The sequence below is a fragment of the Planococcus citri genome, chromosome 5 (assembly GCF_950023065.1).
Source record: "Planococcus citri chromosome 5, ihPlaCitr1.1, whole genome shotgun sequence".
NCBI classification, from domain to species: domain Eukaryota; kingdom Metazoa; phylum Arthropoda; class Insecta; order Hemiptera; family Pseudococcidae; genus Planococcus; species Planococcus citri.
Window position 1 is genome coordinate 61354100 of NC_088681.1, and position 22881 is coordinate 61376980.

The window sequence follows — 22881 nt, forward strand, 5'->3', positions numbered from 1 at the left end:
CAAAAAATTACCCCAAAATTAGATACCAAAGTTTTAGGTATGGTACTCTCAAATTACCAAATTTTCAGGTAATTACCCTCGACTCAATTTCAAACAGCCAAAATATTAAATATTCAAGCGAATGTCTTCAAAGCTTTCAACTCATGTTTCAGGTAATTACCAACATTTTCATGAAGTATCCTCAAAATTACCAAACGTTTATGTAATTACACTTGAATTACTAAATTTTGAGGTAATTACCCTAAAACCACTAAATATTTAGGTAATTACTTTCAATTATCAAAATTGTTTGGTAATTACCATAAAATTATCAACAATTCAGGTAATTGTTCTCAAATTACCAATTTTTTTTTTTTTAGGAAATTACTTCAAAATTACCCAATTTTTAAGATTGTTTCCAAATTACAAGCATCAAATTTTCAGTTTATCAACTTCAAATTATCACAAAAAATAATTTGCAAATTTTTAGATTATCACTTAAAATAATTAAACCAAATTTTTTAGGTAACCTCCTTAAAAATTACCCATTTTTGATTTAATTACCATCAGACTACAACATTTTCAAGTCATGTCTCATTGTCTCTCAAATTACACAAGCTTTTGGGTAAATACTCACAAATTACCAAATTTTGAGGTAATTACGATCACATTACCAAAATTTTATGTCATTATACTTTCACATTATAAAATTGTTAGGTATAAGACTAACAAATTTCAAGGTAATTACCCCTCCTCCCCTCATACCTATTTACAAATCTGAAATCACCAAATTTTGTGGTAATTACCTGTCATTTACCAAAATTACTGAGTAAATTACCAAATTAAAGGCAGTTGAATCATGCTTCATATAATACAACTGTCATGTTTTGTATGAATTTTACCAAGAATTAACGTAAATAATTGGTAATTACCGTAAAAAACAGAAAAATGCTGTAAATAACCGGTAATTACCGTCAATTACTGGTAATTACCAAAAACGTGATAATTTGAGGGTAATTACCTAAAACTACGGGTACACTCAAATTCTCAACAAAATTTCAAATCAATTTCCCGAATTGGCGAAATGAAATTTTTGGAATGAATTTTAATCATTTAAGAAAAAAAACTTAAATTTTCAAAATTCGTTTCATACAACTCAAAATTCCAAGAATTCTCTTTTTTTTTGGTGAAAATTTCCCAAAAATTTCCCTATCTACCTGAAATTGCCCGATTTTTGGAATTTTGGAACCGCTTTCTCCAAAATTTTGGAGTCTTTAAGTTCATGGAAAGAAAATGCGGCAAAAATAATGCTGAATTAGAGTGTGCCCGTAATTTCAGGTAATTACCCTCAAAATTACCACGTTTTTTGGTAACTACTGGTAATTGACGGTAATTACCGGTTATTTACAGCATTTTTTCAGTTATTTACGGTAATTCTTGGTAAATTGCATATAAAACATGAAAGTTGTATAATACGAAGCATGAAGCTGAAATTATTCAATTTTCATAACTATAATATCACCAAATTAGGGAGGTAGGATACGAGAATTTCATAAATACATTCAAATTGCAAATACGTAATACCCGTCAATTTTACGTAATTACCGGTAAATTACCTCTAGAATTTGGTAATTACAGAAAATGGATTTATTATTTAAATTTCAAAGTTGAATATTCACTCCAAATTGAAAATTTTATTGTCTGTATAATAATTTCCTGCCTCAACTCTCACAAAAAGAAAAGAAAATGATTTTTCTACGCTCCCACAAAAAAAGGAAGAAGAAAATTGAAATACTTATTCCATAGTGGGATTTTGGGTGAGATCAACAGCATTAAAATCATACCGATTGAAATCTTTTTCACTATTTATTCCAATTCATGGAGTAAAAATTTCCACATATTTTGATTCATCATTACAACATTTTTTCTTCTTCAAAATTTCGAGTTCTTTGCTGTAGAGGAGGGAGGTGGTGGGAGGGAAATTCTACCATGGAGTATTTTTTCTGATATCATTTTACAACAATGTCTCCCTAAATTTCTTTAAATTTCCTGTTTCTATTTTTTTTTCAATTTTGAAAACGACAAACTGAGGAATTCTTTGACTGGAGAATAAATTAAAATCTCAAACAAAAAATATAAATTCAATTTTTAAACATTAGCTTACCTTTTCCTTCACGTCATTCACATTTCGTCCGGACACGATGGCGACAAAAACATCGGGCGTGTTGGCTAATCTTTCGAGTACACATTTAGTTTCATTGGGTAAAATGGCCAAATCAGGATGAGGCGCGATAGGTGCCAAGGTTCCGTCGTAATCCAAAAGTAAAGCCAATTTATCGGTTTGTCCAATATATCTAAACACAAACATCCGATTAAGGATTCCGCAAATGGTAGGAAAGTTTCCCAGATCGCATCTCAAATCGAGGAGATAACTCACTTGCTCAAATATTCGTCGAAATCTTCCAAAGTGACGGGTTGCATTGTGGTCTGCAGGACATCTTCGCCATCTTCGGTGATCAAGGTGCCCATGGCTTTGAGGAAGGAGCGCATCCAGTAATTAACGTCGTTTTCTTTTTCACGACGTCTTAGACAGTTCATTCTGAGTACTCGTTCGTCTTCGGGCATTGTTAAGGCTCTGGAAAATGGAATCATGCAATGAAGCCCTAGCTAGGGGTTAAATGGGTGGAAAATAAAGGATGCGTTCGTACCTGTGGATAACTTCGGCTGCGTCGTCGATTTCGTAAGGGTTACATATCAAAGCTTCGTGCATCATTTCTCCAGCTCCGGCGAAAGGGGATACGATCAGGACACCTGGAGAGGGATTTATTTGACAAGCGACGAATTCTTTGGCCACTAAATTCATTCCTGTAAATTATCGACGATCGAAGGTAGAAATTGATCATTGAAGATGGCTTGAATTGAGCAAATCAATACTGTACCATCACGTAGAGGAGTCACCAATGCAACAGCTGAATCACGATAGAAGGCAGCCAGTTCGACTTGGCTGACGCATCCGTAAATATACCGAATCGGTGACCAGTTCGGTGTGGTGAATCGGCCATTGATACGGCCGACTAATTGGTCCATTTCTTCTTTCAAGTCCTGGTATTCTTTGACGTCTGTACGCGAAGGAACTGATATTTGCAACATGGTAACCTATTAAAATAGATAATATTAGTATTTGGATGCAAAGCTTCGAGTCAGGTACCCAAATGGTACCGATTTTTTGCCTCGATTGTCTCGATTTCGGCCAAATTTGGCTCGTATCATCATCATCATCAGCTCATCAAACCTCTATAATTTCCCCTGAAGCTAATCAAAATAATGATACGAGCCAGAAAAGGTCCATTTCAGGCAAAATCGAAGACCTCGAGTTCACTCACCTTTCCAATATGTTCAGGATGTTTTTCGAGTAAAGCCTCGAACGACCTTAATCGATGCACGAGTCCTTTAGTATAATCTAGCCTATCTACACCTAATACTATTTGCTGATTAGTTGAGATCAATTTAGGCGCCGTATGAGCCATTTGCACAAATCTATCGTAAGGTATGCCAATGGGTAAAGGTCTAATTCGCACCGTACGACCGCCATGTTCAACCAGTAAGCTTTTCCTGTCCACACGACAGCCCAATCTTCTTTGGCAACATTCCACGAAATTCAAGCAATAATCTTCAATATGAAAGCCAACCATATCACAACCTACGCAATTGAAAAAAAAAATATTCCATCAGATATCGAAAACATATTCCTTCGATACAATTTTCTATCCCTCCGAAAAAAAACCTACGCAACGATTCATCGAAAAGGAAAATATTGAGCCAATATTTCCTCTCGATTATTCCTAATACTCGTATTAAAATTGACAAACCGAAAGAATATTTTTTTCTCCTTTTAATCCGTGCCCTTCAGCACGCGTGATGGAAAAAAACAATTTACATGCAAATGACATCTCGCTTACGCAAAACTATACGCAAAGGTGAACGAATAAAATCCCCGGTTACAAGCCCTCTTTTAATTTTTCTCTCGCGTTGAATCGTCCTACTCTTTCCTGCCGTATGATTACACAAATACCTACGAATAAACTCAAATGACGCTAAAAGGTTAGGTACCTTTTTATTTACAACAATTGCGCAATCTTTTATATCATTGAGTTTTTCGATATGTTCCATACGGTATTTCAAATACCCATCAAAGTCGTAGAATAGGAAAAAAAAAAGGTTGAAAGCTTCCTCGAGACCTTTTTTTCTCAAATTTTTCATTTGGAAGTTTTTTTTGTGAAAAGGTTGATTTAATTTTTAATGAATTAAAATCGCAAGTGAAATTTACTCCGTTTGGAAAATTAACCTCGATGATCGAAATAAATAAACGAAAAAAAAAAATCCCAGGTTTGATGAGCCCACGATCTCTATCATTGAAAGTCTCGAAATATTCAACCCTCCCCCCCCCCCTCTATTCAAAGTTACCCACGATCGCATTTCCAACGCAATACAATTTCATTCTGCATAATTTCAAAGCCTTGAATATCGCACGAGAAGATGAAAATATCCGAAAAACTTTCCCGTATATATTTTAAAGTACAAAGAGCTATGTTTGAAATTTTTTCAAACAAACATCAATATTCCACACGCTATAACACTTAAAAACCTCATTTACCTATTATTCAAAAATTTCAACGTGCCAATTTCCAGTCTATAAAATGTTTACAACTTTTATCACTTTTAACTTGGGACTAAAATCAAATTTGCAGACTATCAAGAAAAAGCGCTTTTCGAAGCCTATATAGGTACGTAAAAAGAGGATCGGTATAAATTCTGCCTAAACTTAATTCCGAAGGTGTTATTGATGAATTTCTAATAAGCCCTATGAAAGTTCAAATTTGCGACCTTGAAACTTTTAGAATGAAAGGTTCGGTGTTGGAGCGAATTTAAATATAGAATTTTGCAAATTATACATTATAGAAATGTCTTTTAGAAAAAGGTAATTTGGCAACATTGATTCCAAATTAAGTTTCTGGGACTTTTGATCACACCACCAAAATCATTAAAATGAGTCTGAATTTCAACTGGATTTACCAATAAGTAAACCACTTGAAGTGTCTGCCTCTGCTTTGAAAAGGAATACGAGTCTTAGAAAGAACATAGTTTGAAGCCCTCATCATCAAAATTTCAGCTTCCATTATTAATTTTTCAATTTTTGGCGAATTTTTGAAAATTTAAAAATCGATTTTCTGAACGTTTTTTTTATCCATTTACCTTTTTTTTTTAGTAAAAATGATGAAAATCAATTTTTGAAGCTAATACTGACTCCTCCAAACCCAAATTACAACATTTCTAGCAATCCTGGAACCTCCAATTCAATTAAAAATTTTTTCTTAATTTATGAATTTTTCCAAAAAGGCGAAGAAATTATTTTGGGCAGCTGAAAATCGAGTTCGAGCTTATTTTCAACCTATTCAAAAAGTTTATTCGTAATTGAGACGATTTCCAGTCGAACCCTTCAGTATGCTTTTCTGACCCACATATTTTTAGCCCACGAGGAAAAAAACTGCAAAAAAAATTGTACAGAATTTTTCGGAATTTACGCAGATTTAATCGTATTTTTCCTATAATTGACCCCTTGGATCCAGATTTCACCATTTCCAGCCATTCTGGAGCCTCCAGCACGATTATCGATTTCTCCAAGATTTCAGAATTTTCTCAAAAGCCACGGAAATTTGACTTGGGAAGCTAAAAATCGAGTTTTGAATGAGCTCAATCAAGATTGAGGTGATTTCCAGACTGATACCTGGAATATGTTTTTTCGAACAGCAAACACACTCCAGGTTCCAGCTGGAAATCGCTTTATTCGTTAATCAGCTCATTGAACAGATCGAAAATGGACCAGAATTCGATTTTTGGCAATTCGAGTTAATTTCCACACCAGCCAAAGAAATTCAAAAATTTTGGAAAAATCGAAAATTGCCCCAAAGGCTCTTGCAAAATTTCTGGAAATGGTAGAATTTGGTTCTGGAGGAGTAGATATTAATGATTTTAATCATTTGAACTAAAAAATTAAGTACTTACTCACATCTGGAAAAAAAAAACTCAAAAAATCCCAATTTTCGGATTTCCCGCCAAAAATTTAAAAATCAATTTGGATCACTAAAATTTTGGTTATACGGACTTCAATGCTTTTTCCCGTTCAGGTCAAAGGCAGACTCTTCGAGTCATTCACTTGCGAGAAATGAGTCATTCCAAAGTTTCTAATGAACGAATAAATTATGAAATCAAATAATTCGCGATCAAATTACGAAAAACCTGACAAAATAAGTGAATTATTCCAAAAATATCAAACTACGTCAACAAATTATCGAATGATTCATTTGAATGGATTAAGTAACAGTAAAAATTAAAAATAAATCAATACATCATTGGAAAATGAGCAAATCGTTCTCGTTCACAAGTTTATAAGAAAATGAATCTTTCTTGTGTAGGTCATCTCAAAAAAAATTAAACAATGATTTCATCACTGACAATGAGTAAGAATCAATCAATCGTCAAATTAAATCATTGCAATAAATAAAACATGATTCCAATCAGTTGGTAAAAAAAAAATGGTTAGAACTTTTCCATCACACAATTTTAAATTTCGATATACTAATTTCAATTTTTTTTCAACGATTCAATAAGGCAATGTTTGTTTTGATTTTTAGGGAGGAGAAGGGAGAGGGGTGTTTGAAGCCCTCATCATCAAAATTTCACTTCCATAATCAATTTTTCGACTTTTGGCGAATTCTTGAAAATTAAAAATCAATTTTCTGAAAGTTTTTTTTTTTTTTTAGTAAAAACGATGAAAATTGGCTTTTGAAGCAAATTTTGACTCTTCAAATCCGGATTAGGTACAAAATTTCTTGCAATCGAAAAACCTCCAATCTAATTTTAAAATTTTAAATTTTTTCCAAGAAGATGTATAAATTATTTTTGGAAGCTGAAAATCGAGTTCGAGCTTATTTTCAACCTGTTCAACAAGTTTATTCGCAATTGAAACGATTTCCAGTCGAACCCTTCGGTGTATTTTTCTGACCAACATATTTTTATCCTACGAGGAAAAAAATTCAAAAAATCAAAAAATAAGTTGTACAGAATTTTTTGAAATTTGCGCAGATTTGATCGTATTTTCCCTATAATTGACCCTTTGGAATTCAGATTTCACCATTTCCAGCCATTCTGGAGCCTCCAGCACGTTTACCGATTTCTCCAGGATTCAAGAATTTTTTTCAAAATACACGGAAATTGACTTGGGCAGCTGAAAATCGAGTTTTGTACAAGCTTATCCACGATTGAGGCGATTTCCAGACGTATACCTGGAATATGCTTTTTCGAACAGCAAACACACTCCAGGTTCCAGCCTGGAAATCGCTCTATTCGTCAATTAGCTCATTGAAAAGGTCGAAAATGGACCAGAAATCGAGTTTTGGCGGCTCAAATTAATTTCCACGTCATTCAAAGAAATTCAAAAATTTTGGAAAAATCGAAAATTGCGCCAAAGGCTTTTACAAAATTTCTGGAGATGGTAGAATTTGGTTCTGGAAGAGTCGATATTAATAATTTCAATCACTCGAACTGAAAAATTAAGCAAGTACTAAAAATCAATTTGGTTAGCTGAAATTTTGGTTATAGAGGCTTCAAACAATGCTTTTTTCCGTTCAAGTCACAGGCAGACAGTTCGAGTCGTTCACTTGTGAGAAATAAGTCATTCTGATAAGTCACTAAAATGAACTATGAATTATGAAAACGAATCATTCGCGATCAAATTACGAAAAACCTGAAAAATAAGTGAATTATTCCAAAAATATCGAACTACGGAATCATTCATTTGAATGGATTAAGTAATAGTAAAAATTAAAAATAAATCATTACATCATTGGAAAATGAGCAAATCTTTCGCAAGTTTACAAGAAAATGAAGCTTTCTTATGTAGGTCATCCCCCAAAAAAAAACCAATGATTTCAATCACTGACAATGAGTATTCATATCCGAGAAATAATAATTTCTGAGAATCAATCAATCATCAAAAATATTAAATCATTGCAATAAATAAAACATGATTCCAAACAGTTCGAAAAAAAATTGTTAGAATTTTTCCATTACACAATTTCAAATTTCGAGAAACTAATTTCAATTTTTTTTTAACGATTCAAAGCAATGTTTGTTTTGCTTTTTAGGGTGGAGAAGGGAGAGGGGAGTAGAGGGTGGAAATTCCAAAGGGAAACTTTGAAAATTCCAATGAATTTTTTTCACAATAAAATGAAAAAATTTGAAAAAAATCATGCTTAAGATTATGCAAAAAATAATCCCTCTCCTTCCCCCCAAAAAATCATTTAAACTGACGTTTTTGGAATTTTTTTTTTTGCATCAAAACAAATGTTTTACTGTATTTCTTCAAAATTACATAATTATTTTAAATTTCAAAAATGTGAGTTTGTGAAAAATGAAAATTAGAATTTCTCATTTACTTAATTGATAATTTACCAAAGCAATTTTTTCGATTTTCTTCAATTTTCCAGACTTACGAACACAACGTCACTCTTAGAAATCTCGAATGACCGCAAAAAGATATCCTCATGAGCCTGATTTTGAGCAGAATTTTCACATAAACGATTATTCTCCCTGATATTTCACATAAAAGCGCTCGAAAGTTTATAAAGTCGAATCATAAACATTCCAGGTGGTTTTTAGAAATGGATATTTCGATTTCACGTCTCTTTTTTTCGTAATGAAAATTTAGAAATTTTTGAAAATGATTGGGAAATGGACTTTTTGAAGTCGTATTACCACTTTTTTTCACTCTTTCCTTTTAACTCTATAAATGCCAAAAAAAAGACGATTTAAACTCATCCAATCAAAACGTCACAATTATTAGATAGAATGAGTCAGTCATTTCAAATTCCGAAAATTAGTGTACTCGCAAATAAAAATACGTAATGACACTAGTTATTAGTTCCTAGATTCGAATCGCCTCGTTTCTGGGTAAATGGTAATCATTATTTGCCAAGATAAAGGTGTAATTTTAAACTCGAATGTCGCAGATAATAAATTTCTAGATTAAAATTCGTCATTTTATCATTGCATAATTATATTTTTAAAATTCCACACAACTAGTTTGAGATTAATTCTCGAGAATGTTTTTTTCCTCTTTAAAATGATTATATTACGTGGATTCAACCGTAGCTTGTTTGTGTAAAATTCTAATAAACTTGAGCTGTAAAATTTCCCACAGATAGGATTATGAGTCGAATTTCGAAAAAAAATCATTCAATCAAGTTCAGTTTTTTTTATTTTCGTTCAAAATAATTCAAAAAATGAAGTCCCCTGAGAAAAAACTAATCAGACTTCATTAATGTGAAATTTTGATTTTTTTTCGTAGGATTCTTAGTTTTGTTTTTTTTCCTTCTCAAAAATTGACTTTTTTTACAAAGGAAAAAATTTTGAATACTTCACCACCGAAAAACGTCATTCTCTCAAATCAAAAATAAAGCAAGATCCTCCGGTTTCGTTCACATTTTTCAATGAATTTTCAGGGTGTCCACTCATTTCTGGAAATGACTTTCCCTGACTTTTCCAGGTTTTTCAGACCAATTTTTCCATTTTTCCAGACCATTTATTTTCATTTTCTATGCTTACCCCACACTTTAATTAAATAGGATGGGGGGGGGGTGTAATTTTATTTCATAATTTTCTCTTCAAACTGGATACATCTTTAGATATACATAAAAAACCAGCTAATCTTCGATTATTAACTTTTTAAATTAAAAATAAATAAAACATGCATTAATTGATCAATTTTGGCCGATTGATAAAATGTTCATATGAATGACTTATGAAAATTTTTCTTCTGTTTTTTGATTTTTGGAGGCCTGAAAATGTGAAATTTGTTTTTTTTTTAAATGACAAACAAATTGGCCAGAACTTTTGAAAATTTTCATTTCGAGATGCCTAAAAACGAGGTTTTTTCAATGCAAAGAGTTTATTTTTTGGTTTCTTGAATTTTAATATTGGAATGATGCTTTTTTGAAAGAAGTTACTTTTGAAAATGAAAAGAGAACAGGCTCGAGCGAAAGCCTCTGAAAATTATTTGCATTTCGAGAAGCATAAAAACGAGGTTTTTTCATGTGAGGACAAGTAGTTTTTTTTGGCTTTTAAAATTTCAGAATTTGAATGATATTTTTTTCGAAGGAAGTTGATTTTGACAAAGAAAACAGAACAGGCCCAAGCAGGACGAAAGCTCTTGTAAATTTGTATTTCGAGATGCATAAAAACTATGTTTTTTTGTGAGGAGTTCATTTTTTGGTTTTACCGACTTTTCTTAAGAAAAGTGGAGTACTGTATTTGTTGCGATGGTGGAAGTTGGGTCGGGGAGTGACTTTTCTTTACGTTTTGAGGGTCTGGGATCACGATACGACCATTCCCGAAAATTCAGGTTTCCTTATATAAGGTTTATATATATATATATTTGCTAGCGACCAGACATGTCAACTATGCTTGGCATATATGCAGAAAAGTGAACAAAATTTTAAAATTGGTATAATTTCTGTTCTAAATCACTTACCAAAATTTTATTTGCAGATTCAATCTAATATTTTAAAAATCTATGTATTGAAAAAAGTATTCAGATTTTCAGGCTAAATTTTGTAGAAAAATTTTGAAAATGGAGTTAAAATAATTTGAATTTTAAAAAAGTTAAGACACCACAAGAAAGCTTTAACACCATAAAAATTTTTGATAATTCTAATTTTTCCATGGGCCAATAAAATACTGAAAAATTTCAAGTCAAATTTGTTGTCGTGTACACTCAGGATCGATGTATTTGCATACATATCCACCAGCGCATCACATTCTACTTACTACAAATCAACTGTAGACCCTGCGTTCGTCCTTGCGCCTTGATTTCTAAGCCATGCGCGCTCTGCTGGAAGTTTCTGAAAACTCATAGTTGACTTGTATAGTAAAATTAACCCATGACTTGTCAACTATAGTTGAGAAGTTGGTCAGTCCACTTGTATAGTAAAATTAACCCATTGATTAGTTGACAAGTCTGGTTACTAATACCTATATATATATATATATAGATTGCCCCCATACATTACGCAGCCCATGACATTTCACTGACTTTTTGCGGACCGACGTTTGGTTTGCACTAGCAGGGCCGCGCTTGATTTTTTCCATGTGTTCTCAAAGCAGCTCACTGCGGGGCCATGAAAAGAAGGTATATACTCGATCAGATTGGAGAAAGACTTATATTTAAGCTTGTAATTCAATTTTCAATTTTTGAGGAGGGCTCCCCACTCAAGTGTATGTTTTTTAGATATTCCCCAGACTTTTTCCGCCATCAAAAAAATGTTTTCATTCGCTTCCAGGGAGGTGAGGAACTCGAATAGCTCGTGCATGTAGCGCCAAGTTCATAAAATCGAATAATGCAGGTCTTTAGTAGTACTCTGCCTCATATACACACTGCGTTGGCTTGTTTTGAATGTCTGTAGCGATTGAAAACTGAATAGACTTTTTGCAGCCCGGCACTGGGCTGCAAAAAGTCCAGATGGGCCGCAAAAAGTCTGAGGTTTATCTAGTATGGGCTGCGTAATACCACTTTTCATGTGTATATATATATAAGTTTTTTTTGGTTTTTTCGATATAACTCAAAAGCTGTAAACTTTTGGATCGTGGTGATAATTTTGGTTTGTAGGGACGGTAAAGGCCTAGTTGTATGCAAAGTTTCATCAAAATTGGTTCAGCCGTTTTCTAGATATTGAATTTTGAAAAATTGTGAAAAAAAAGTTTAAAGTTCAATAACCTCGAAAACTTTGAACTTTTGGAGCATGATGGTTATGTCAAAAAATCGGGCTTGTAACCTAGTTATAAGATTATAAATTTGATCAAAATCGGTTCAGCCGTTCCTGAGAAATTTCATTTTTAATGAATTTTGTGCAAAGTCACCCCGCAAATTTTGTCGCTCGATAAACGCTGAAGCTGCGAACTTTTGAAACATGCTGATGATGACAAAATGTTAGGCAAGTATCCAACGGGTGAAAATTTAAATTTCATCAAAATCGGTTAAGCTGTTCTTGAGTAATTAATTTTTAAAGTTGATGATTTTTTTCAATGTGCCATTTTATCAAATAGAATTATCGATTTTCGTATTATTTCGAAATTCGAATATTCGCGGATGAATTTTTGGAAATTCGAGTTCGACAAAAAATCGAGGATATTTTTATTGATACAATGTACGTTAAACGATACGTTTATCGATCAATTTCACGAAAATAGAAATGAAAATTTATCGAATTTCTTATTTCAAATAGGTAGTCAACATGTATACCTTTTAAAATTGCATTTTGGAAAAATACAACGGTGGACCTGTGGCGAAGGAGTTGGCTTGGTGAGCGAGTGGTACACGGTTCAAATCTTACCCCAGGAGCAAATTTTTTTAAAATTTTTTTAACGATTTTTGACAGAAAATGTTGGAATTTATCGATTTTTTTATTTCGAATGTACGCGGATCAATTTTGGACTCGATAATTACTCGATATATTCGCGAATAATTAACCAAAAATTAATTAAATGGATTTTTGACAGAAAATGTTGAAATTTATCGATTTTCTTATTTCGAATTCGTTCCTGTATAATTTACCAAAAATCAATCGAATAATTCGATTCGTTCGCGAATGATTCATGAAAAATTAATACATGAATGATTCATTGGCAATTGATTAACAGACCCGTCAATTCGTTCGTGAACATTTCAACGAAAATAAATTGAACAAATCGAGTCGTTCGCGAATGATTCACGAAAAATAATTCAATGAATCGAGTCATTCGCGACTAATTTATCAACTATATTCGTTCGCGAATGATTTACTAACAATTGATAAATTCGTTCGTGAATGATTTACCAAAAATTAATCATATGAATTGATTCGTTCGCGAATAATTCACAAAAAATAATTCAATTCGTTCGTGAATGATTCACCAAAAATGGAGTGAATGAATCGATTCGTTCGCGAACGAGTCACTTATACGAATCTATTCGTTCGCGAATGATATATTAAAAATTGAGTGAATGAATCTATTCGTTCGTGAACGAGTCACTCATACGAATCAATTCGTTCGCGAATGATTCATCAAAAATTGAGTAAATGAATCGATTCGTTCGCGAACGAGTCACTTATACGAATCAATTCGTTCGCGAATGATTCAGTAACTATTGATTAACTCGTTCGCGAGTGATTCACCTAGAAATGAATCAATTTGTTCAATCCCCGATCGTTTGTAAATGATTCTATTCGATTGTAAACAAATCAATTGCTGTACAAGTGTTTAAAAAAAAAACGAATCAATTCGTTTGTAAAATATTTTTATTTAGAGAAAAGTCGGTATTCTCACGCTTAATGCGTGAGTGTTTTTTAAAACTTGATTTTTATTATCTAGATCTAGAAATGTTTATCTTGCTGTGAAAAAGAAAAGAAAACAAGCCCGAGCGAAGCGAGGGAAAAAGCTTTTGAAAATTTGTCTTTTGAGAAATGAAAAATTATGCTTTTCGTTCATCACAGGTCCTTATCCAAAATTTGCAATTGATCGTTTTTTCAAAATTCCAGAGCATTTGCGTGAAAATTACGAAATTCCCCGACTTTTCCAGGTTTTTCAGGTTTTCCAGGCTTGTGGACACCCTGATTTTTTTCGTTGGTCTAACCAATATCAATATCATTTCTGTCCTAACTGTCTAAAAAATGAGAGGAAGAAGGAGAGGCTGTCAATTTTCAAGCATTTGCAATCATTTGAAAAACTTCCCAACTTTGGGGACTCTGTCTCAAGATTCTCAAGATTGAGTGAACTTCGAGCTAATCTGATTCCGGGATTTCAAATACATTAAACAAGAAATTCTTCATGAATTAAAATTTGAGCAGCTTGAAATTGAACTTTCGAGATGAAAGCTCAACATTTTAGCATAAAACGAAAGCCAAAAGTCATTATTTTAAAATTTTGAAAAATCACAGTGAAATGAAGTCATTTTTTTAATCCACCTTGTAACTATTCAATTTTCAAAATTGGTTTTTTGATACCCCCCCCCCCTCCTCCCAAGAGGGACAAAAGTCTCCAAATTTTACCAAATAAAAAAATAATGGAGTGACATATCGATTGTTGATGATTTGAATGAGCTGAATTCGAATATCTGCTCATTTTTTCGATCCAACCCTTCCAAATCTCCCTCCCCAACCAGTGCTCGTTTTAAAGGTACCCAAAAATTTGAAATCTCCTGAAATTAATCGCTCATGATATTTTTGAGGCTTTTGAATTCAAATATTCCCCAATTTTTTCATTTCTACACGAATTTCCCTCCAAATAACCGAATAATCGTTTGCAAAAATCACCACCAAGTTGCCTATAACTTCAAAAAACGATTCAATACCGTAATTTAACCCTTCCCAAGTTCCCAGTATACTCACCGAGCATTCCTTGTAATATTTCATCGGCCCACGGAAACAGTCTAAAGATATCCCAAGGAGGGAAAGGAATATGTAAAAAGAATCCGATTTTGAACTTCAAATCTAAGGTTTCGGCGACCTGAAACAAACCCACGCATTAAAATCAACTCACACCCCCAACCTCAGCCTACCGCACGAAAATGGTAATTATCAGAATACTCAGCATATACTCACGTTTCTAATCGTATTCGCGGCTAACATTAAATGATAATCGTGTAACCATACAAGAGGTGTACCAGTTTCCACGTCTTCTTTACTCAAGGATTTCAACGCATTTATGGTTCTCTCTGCGAATTCCTTATTGACCACTCCGTAAGCCTGTAAGAAAAAAAATCAAATCAAACCAAATCAATTATTTAGAAGCATTTTCTCTCGTGATTTTTATCCCAGACAGAGATACGAATCGAATGGGTAAATATAAACAATAAATTACAATATACGGAATTCGCAGCTCCAAAACCCCTCCAAAAAATTAACCTTGGGTGATTTATTTTTGTTCGTATAGATCACCTTTTTATTTTCAGCGTGGGAGCATTTCGTCGTAATTTCACGATCGTTCGAGAAGAAAAACAGTCTGAGAGAATCTCATGTGGTATAAAAGTAAACATCGAAGAACACGCGGTATTCGTTTCTTTGAAATGAACTCGCGCTACCTCGCATGTTTTAAAAATAAACCGCAGCTAAACAAAAATTGATATCTCATCTTGGCAAATTTACAATCATATTGACACGAACATGATGTTATCCTAATGTTATAATCATTCTGCTCTTCAAGAGTACATACAAACATTGTAATACATATTTCTTCTTCCAAATCCAACACCAAATTGTACAATACCCTTTGCTTATCTTATTGATTGATAAATTTTTCTTACGCACACGAATTTCACATCGTACAATAAATTAATCGACATCGAACGATGACGTCACTGGTAAAAAATATACGTATTAGCGTATAAATATTTCGTAATTAGCCAACATCGAATCGTTTTAATTAAATACGTAAATCGCCTCCTCGATACGACTTTCCCTTCGACGGAAGTCATCTTTGGCTCAATTCACATTTTTTTTTTTTTTTTGAAATGAATACAGAGATTTCAATTTTATAGAGTACGATCAAAAAAAGAATGTGAGAAGGAAAAGGAAAAAATACGTGTCACGGTAACCGTCATCTTAGTTGTACTCGTATGTTGTTGGACGAGATCGAAAATATAAAACGAGTCCTATCGATCGGAATACAATGGTATTTTACTGCTGACGAACTTGAAAACATCTAAATGTACTTTTTTTTCAACGACCTCGAATCGAGTACCTACTTCTTTTACAGAGAAATTGTAACATATTTCCGTTCCAATGACTATACACAGTACACGGTGCTGCCTGGCTCGAGAGGGTAGAGCAGAATTTTTTCTTTTCGAAATCTTCTAGATGAATTTTCTCAAATATGGGGAGCTTTTTCAACAATTTAATGCTCGAATTTCGTCGTAAAAGAGAACGAAATGTCAATAGAGGAAAAAAGCAAGGGCAAGGTCATAGTTGATATCCTCAAGGGCACGTGTTCGTTTCATATTTAATTCATTTTATAGAAATCAACCAACGGAGATAAACTTTCAAAGCACTTTGTCAATTTAAAATTCCTTTTAAAAATCCCTTTTCGGGGGGGGGGGTGAGGAGAAGGAAGCGATCAGATTGAAATCTGAAATCAGAAAATGAACTCAAATTTAAACTTTACTCTGCCTCGAATTAGTGGGAATCAAGACATCATATCGGATTTTCATAATTTTAGTAAATTATGTGGGTTTTCTGGGGGGGGGGGGGGGGGGAGAAGGAAGAGATGAGATTTCAGATTGAAATCGGAAAGTGAACTCGAATTCCAACATCACCACCTCCAGATTTTTATAATTTTAGGGATTTTTTTCAAAATACCAGTAGGAGTGATCTGGAAGGGCTCTGAAGGGTCAAATTCGAAAAATAAGTTGATATTCGAGGTCAAAAAATTCGAAAACCAAACAAACGACTCCCCACGTGGGATTTTCTATCTTTTTGTATTTAGTCACAAGAGGAAGGGGGAGGCGTCACATTTTCATGATATTTTTTCAAAATGGTGGGGGGGGGGGTTAAAAAGTGAGCTGATTTCAAAACTCATTCAGAGTCTTCCAAAATCTAACCAACATAATCCCTCGTGCGATACTCAATCTTCTTGTATTTTGATCGATGGAGAGGAAGGGGGAAGTGGGGGGGGGGGTGGGCGCAGATTTGAGCTAAAAAACATATTCAAAACATGGAACTCTCAAAAAATTGTCTAAAAATCACATTTTGAAATTAGGAAATTTTCCAAAATTGACTAAAAATTGATTAAAAATTGAGAGAAATTTTTCATGCAAGGTGTTCAATCTTTCACAAAAATGGCTTTTTTTACTTTTCTCGATTTTTCAGATAGACTTTCCATCAATTTCTGGATCTCTAAAATAATATTAACAACATGAAATATAATTGTAGATGTAGACAGGGGTGGAGGGAAGGAGTCAAAAGGTGGCTCGTATTTTAAATGTTCGAATTTTATGCTCAACATAATATCTAAGGCGTTCCATTCAAAGAATTGTTTAGAACAAAAATTAATTAGTACTCCAATCAAATTCCAGATATTAAGATCCTGAGATGAACTGAGTGGACGAGGAAGGGTTAAAATACCCAGACAATTTTTTAAACTTAGTCGATGGTCTACAAAATCCAAAAAAAATCGTACCCTTTTTTGAGTGCAAAAATTTTTCAAACACAATTTTTCTTAATTTGATTTTTTTTTTCATTTTAAAAATCCTTTCAAAATTTTGCACATTTTTGACGAATTACATATGTACTATTGTACTTTTTTAGGTCGTTTTCCAATTTCGTACTTTTTTGTAAATTCGTACATTTTTCGACCAGTAGACACCCTGATAGTGATTTGGTAATTTTCAGAATATTAATCTCCCCCCTCGCTCCCCTCCACTCAAAATAAAAGGGATTTATGCACAAGGGTGGTCCTTAACTAAATGGCAAAAAAAATGTGCGATTTTTTCCGCTCCCATCCCCTTAAGTGGTGACCTCGGGTGAGAAAATAATTCCCTATTTTATATTTTTTCCAGTTTCGAAAAATTCGGGCTGCGGTGGGCCCTACAATTTTTAAAAAAATTTAAAAAAAAACTAAGTAATTCAAAAAAAAAATTTTTCAATTTCAAAATTTCGAGTTCCATCATCTCTAGAAGGTCCTTCTGGAGTAAAATTGACTCTCATGGGGCGATTTTAGCATGAAAACCAAGCGGACCCCCCCCCAGAATAGCTGAAATTCGTATATTATGCGGGATGTCCTAAAATTAGTTGTTGTTGGCCTTTCTTCCTCCCAACCCACAAAGTGGTGTCCTTTGATGAAAAAATAATTCCCTATTTTTTATTTTTTCTATTTTTCGAAAAATTCGGGTTGCGGTGGGCCCCTCAATTTTCAAAAATTTGAAAAAAAAACAATTCAAAGAAAAAATGTTTAAAATGTCAAAATTTTGAGTTCCATCGTCTCTAAAAGGTCCCTTTAGAGTAAAATAGACTCTCATGACGATTTTAGCCCCCTCCCATGAGAGTCTATTTTACTCCAGAAGGACCTTCTAGAGATGATGGAACTCGAAATTTTGAAAATTTTTCTTTGAATTAGGTTATTTTCAAATTTTTAAAAATTGTGGGGCCCACCGCAGCCCGAATTTTTCGAAAATGGAAAAAATATAAAATAGGGAATTATTTTCTCATCAAAGGACACCACTTTAGGGGGTGGGAGCGGAAAAAATCTCAACTTCAAAAATAAGGACTACCTTATTATGCACACTAAACTGTTTGAAAAAAAAAAACAAAAATTTACCAGATATTAATTTGACAACTTCCTCGACAACAAAATTTAAAAAAGGATAATCCGGAAACAATGGAGACATTTAAAACTCGCAGTGAATTGAGAGGAGGGGTAACGAGCGAGGGTTGCAATATTCAAAAATATGAAAAATCAATACTTTATTCATTTTTAAAAGTTTTGTTGCCTCGTTGATTTTTTTCAGATCGATTGGAAACAGTTTCTAATTATTTTGAACAGTTTTGGAGCATTCAGCAGATTTTTGAAACTCACAGAATTTCACCCACTGAAATTAAATGAAATCTATCGTTGAGATCAACAGTTGGTAATTTTAAAAAAAATAACTTCTACGACGATAGTTGGGTTGAAATTTCTAGTAGGTACTTAATATTTCAACAAAATTTCACTCTTACTCGTACATATATTAATTTTTCGAGTGTTTTATCGCTGCCATTATGGGTTCATTTTTTTAAATTCACGAATGAAGAGATAATTCAAAATTGGTAAAAATTTCCATTTCCGGAAATTTCCTATTTTTCTGTGTCAGAGTTCTCTTATACATACCTATAAATAAACAATCGTCCCATAATTGTTACAAAAATGCTCTCGAACTCATTTGGAAATCAAATCAAAATTAAAATCTGATCCAAAAATAATCAAAAGCATTATTTTTCAAAATCTTTCTGAAATCTTAAGTCATGAAAAGTCATCAAGATAATACAGTCTTTTGAAAAAAATTACCCAATCCTCTTCCAAAAAGCAACACATCGAGCTCCTCATTTTGCAAACTCAAAGCTACATTCAGCTGCTCTCATTCCACACACAACCCTTCGTACATTCGCTAAATACATCAATCGAATATTATCTCATTCGAAACAAGCATTTAATTATCATTTCAGCGTAAACTCTCTAATCATATATATTATTCGTGGCCGTAACAGGGAAATCTCCGACACTAATACATACGAGGAATCGTACATGCAAATAGTTTACACAAAAACCCATCCTCATCGCATATTCGACACATCTCGTAATACCAAGCACAGCATTTAAACATCAAACCGAGTCAACACCATCACGTATGTACATTTCCATCTGGCAGCTCAAATTAGCAAATTACATATGCGTAGCTAATTTACCGACGACGCAGTAAGTATAGTTTCATCTCGCTATTGTGTATTAGGGCCTAACTATGATGCGGTTGACGGTGTTTTCGAAGACCTCTGCCGCGCAAATCTTTGAACTCTTTCTTTCCTCGTTGTACTCGTATCATTGCACAAACCATAGAGTCAGACGTCTAGTCTGTACATTCAATATCTTTCAAGCTGGGTCATTAGCTCTAATTAGGCATTTATCTTGGTGTTTTTTCTTTTAAAATTCCCCTCACCCCTCGTCGTAAATTTATTTAATATTCTCGATATCGCATTTTTATCACATGGTACTCTGATCTCGTCTCCTATATAAAATTTATGGCGTATCAAGTCGCGAAAGTAAAACGTTATATTCGTATAAGTATATTGCACGCGGTATTCCGAATCTCAACTCTTTGGAATCAATCGTGCGTGAAGATTGCCCCTTATGAAGCTTTCACGCTGTTCAACGTAAAACTTAATCTTATCAAAACACCGATAGAACTTTCAGCCTTTCAAAAGTATATTACATAACCGCCGGATAAATAATCGTTATGGACAGATATGTACGAGTACATCACGCCGCATTTAACACGCCGTGAAAGAATTCATCAATTCGGCTTTCAAGGGTATAGCATGTCTGAAAAATTCTGACAAAAGAAGGTAAGCTGGGATTTTTCTTTGAAATACAGTTCGTCTCGTTGATCGAATTTGAACAAAAAGTTATATAGAATTTCAAATTCAAATAAAGGTAATCAAATCATCTACGAGATTAAAGAAAATTTTTAAATCGTCAGTTTTCTCGAATAGCAAACATTTTAAAAATAAGGTGGAAAACTATGAAACCGGTATCTAAAACCAAAAATGGGAAATCATGAAACCGGTTTCAAAGACTGTAAATACGAAATGAGTCCAATTTCAGACCCATATCCTGATTTTGTTCAAGAACAAGAACGACGACAAAATGCAGCCATAGTTCACAGATTAATTTATACGTAACTGGTTGAAACCCATCGAACCGGTTTTAAAAATAGATAATAAGTTTGAGAAAAATTTACCACTTTTAATTGTTGTTTTCTTTTTTTTCATTTCCAAACTGAATCGGTGGAAAGCACCAAAACCAGTTTAGAAATCATTACCAAATTGAAAACCATGAAACCGGTTTCCAAGACTAAAAATACGAAATGAGTCCAATTCCAGAGCCATATCTCGATTTTGTTCAAGGATAAGAACAACGACAGAATGTAGTCGAATTTCACAGATTAACTGATAACCGGTTGAAAACCATCAAACCGGTTTTGAAAATGGACGATAAGAAAATTGAGAAAAATTTCCCACTTCTTACGTGTTTTTTTCATTTCTAAACTAAATCGGTTGAAAGCCACAAAACCAGTTTGGAAATCATCAACAAGTTGGAAACCATGAAACTGGTTTCCAAGACTAAAAATACGAAATGAGTCCAATTCCAGAGTCATATCTCGATTTTGTTCAAGGATAAGAACAATGACAAAATGTAGTCGAATTTCACAGATTAATTGATAACTGGTTGAAAACCATCAAACCGGTTTTGAAAATGGACGATAAGAAAATTGAGAAAAATTTCCCACTTCTTGCGGTTTTTTTTTCATTTTTAAACTAAATCGGTTGAACGCCACAAAACCAGTTTGGAAATCATCAACAAGTTGGAAACCATGAAACCGGTTTCTGTCAGAAACTATAAACATGGAATCAATAAGCCATAAGCCCATCACTAGAACTGCGCAAAACTTTTATTCAAGGATAAAAAACATTGAAAATGAGTGGATAAAGAGTAGATTGATAACTGGTTGGAAACCATTAAACCGGTTTCGAAAATGCACCATCTAAAAACAAGGCACTTCAAGAGAACTTTCAACTTTTTATGATTTTTTTTTAATTCAACTGGTTTTACAGACTACCGAAAACTAGTTGTCACGAACCCGAAAGAACCGGTTTCTAAAACAAATCATATGAAATGAATCTTGTTCTAGAGCTAGAAAATATGTTTTTTCAAAAATAAAAACTTTAAAAAAAATTTGGACTTTTTTAAAAAAAAAAAAAACAATGAATTGTTGAATGGTTCAAAACCATCGAACCGGTTTCAGAAATACATACATTAAATTGGAAAATGAATTCACAAAAATTTTCAACTTTGGATATTTTTGTAATTCTTCCTAAGGCATTACCATCTTCAGAAAACTAGTTGAAACCCATGCAACCAAAAAACTGGTTTAAAATTATGTAGCTGGCAAGTTTTAAAAACCATAAAACCAGTTTCTAAAACCAAAAATATAAAAATAATCGGTATCTAGAGGCGCATGATATTTTTTATTTAACGATATAAAAACCTTGGAAATGTGTTGTCATTTTTAATAAAATAATGAATAAAATGCTGTGGCATGAAACCATCAAACCGGTTTCAAAAATCAAGAAATCCAGAAAGAGGCTGTCAGAACAACCTTTTTCGGTGAGTTGATAACTCTTTATTGCATGTTTTGTGTTTCACTGACTTTGTGAATCGTTGAAATCATACAACCTGATCAATTGAAAACCTCACCAAACTGGTTTGGAATTGATATATAACAAGCTGAAATCTGTAAAACCGGTTTGAAAACTATAAATAAGATATGAATTTTTTTTTCAAAACTGCACAATATTTTTGGTTCAAGAATAAAAACTTCAGCAATGTTTATTCATTTTTAAAGAATGAAATTGTAACCGGTTGAAGACTTTGAAACCAGTTTCAAAAATGCATCAATAAAAGAAAAAAGCAATTCAAGACATGTTTTTCAACTTCTGATCAACTTTTATCAATTTTTAAGGATTAAGGATCACACAACCTGATCTGTTGAAAACCAGATTGAACTGGTTGAGTCATGAAACCAGTTCTGGAATTACGAATATCACATAAATATTTTTCTGGAGCTATACAATATTTAAGCAAAAGAACTTCAACATCTCATCATTTTCGAAGAGTGAACTACTAATCAATAGTTGACAAACATCAAACCGGTTTCAAAAATGTGTAAATGAAGGAAAATGAGCAGTGTTCACAAACTCTTTTATATTCTGTTCAACTTTCTCGTAATTTTGAGAGTTTACTGACTGCAGAAATCAAATTGAGAATCAGACAACTGAATATGTTGGAAACAGCTGAACCGGTTTGAAAATTGGACAAAAACCACAAAACTGATTCTAGAGTTATGATTTTGAAAAGAACTTCTAATTTTGTTTAGGAATGAGAATTTTTACAAAATAAGGCTATTTTTGAAGTATCAATTTACAACCGGTTGGAAACCATCAAAATGGTTGCAAAACAAGTAAATAACAACATAAATGGTTAAAAAATGCATATCATCATTTTTTT

At 33.1% G+C, this 22881-nt stretch overlaps 1 protein-coding gene across 2 annotated transcripts in view; it reads right to left on the minus strand.

Moving 5' to 3' along the window:
- Positions 1-22881, minus strand: part of Tps1 (Trehalose-6-phosphate synthase 1) — a 62732-nt gene that overhangs the window by 8112 nt on the left and 31739 nt on the right. For both annotated transcript variants that reach the window (XM_065367788.1, XM_065367787.1), the window contains exons 4-10: positions 14673-14816; positions 14460-14577; positions 3363-3679; positions 2919-3135; positions 2688-2844; positions 2417-2614; positions 2144-2333 (exon numbers count right to left, since the gene is read on the minus strand). In XM_065367788.1, coding sequence (XP_065223860.1) covers positions 2144-2333; positions 2417-2614; positions 2688-2844; positions 2919-3135; positions 3363-3679; positions 14460-14577; positions 14673-14816 — 1341 coding nt within the window. The remainder of the gene's footprint in view (positions 1-2143; positions 2334-2416; positions 2615-2687; positions 2845-2918; positions 3136-3362; positions 3680-14459; positions 14578-14672; positions 14817-22881) is intronic.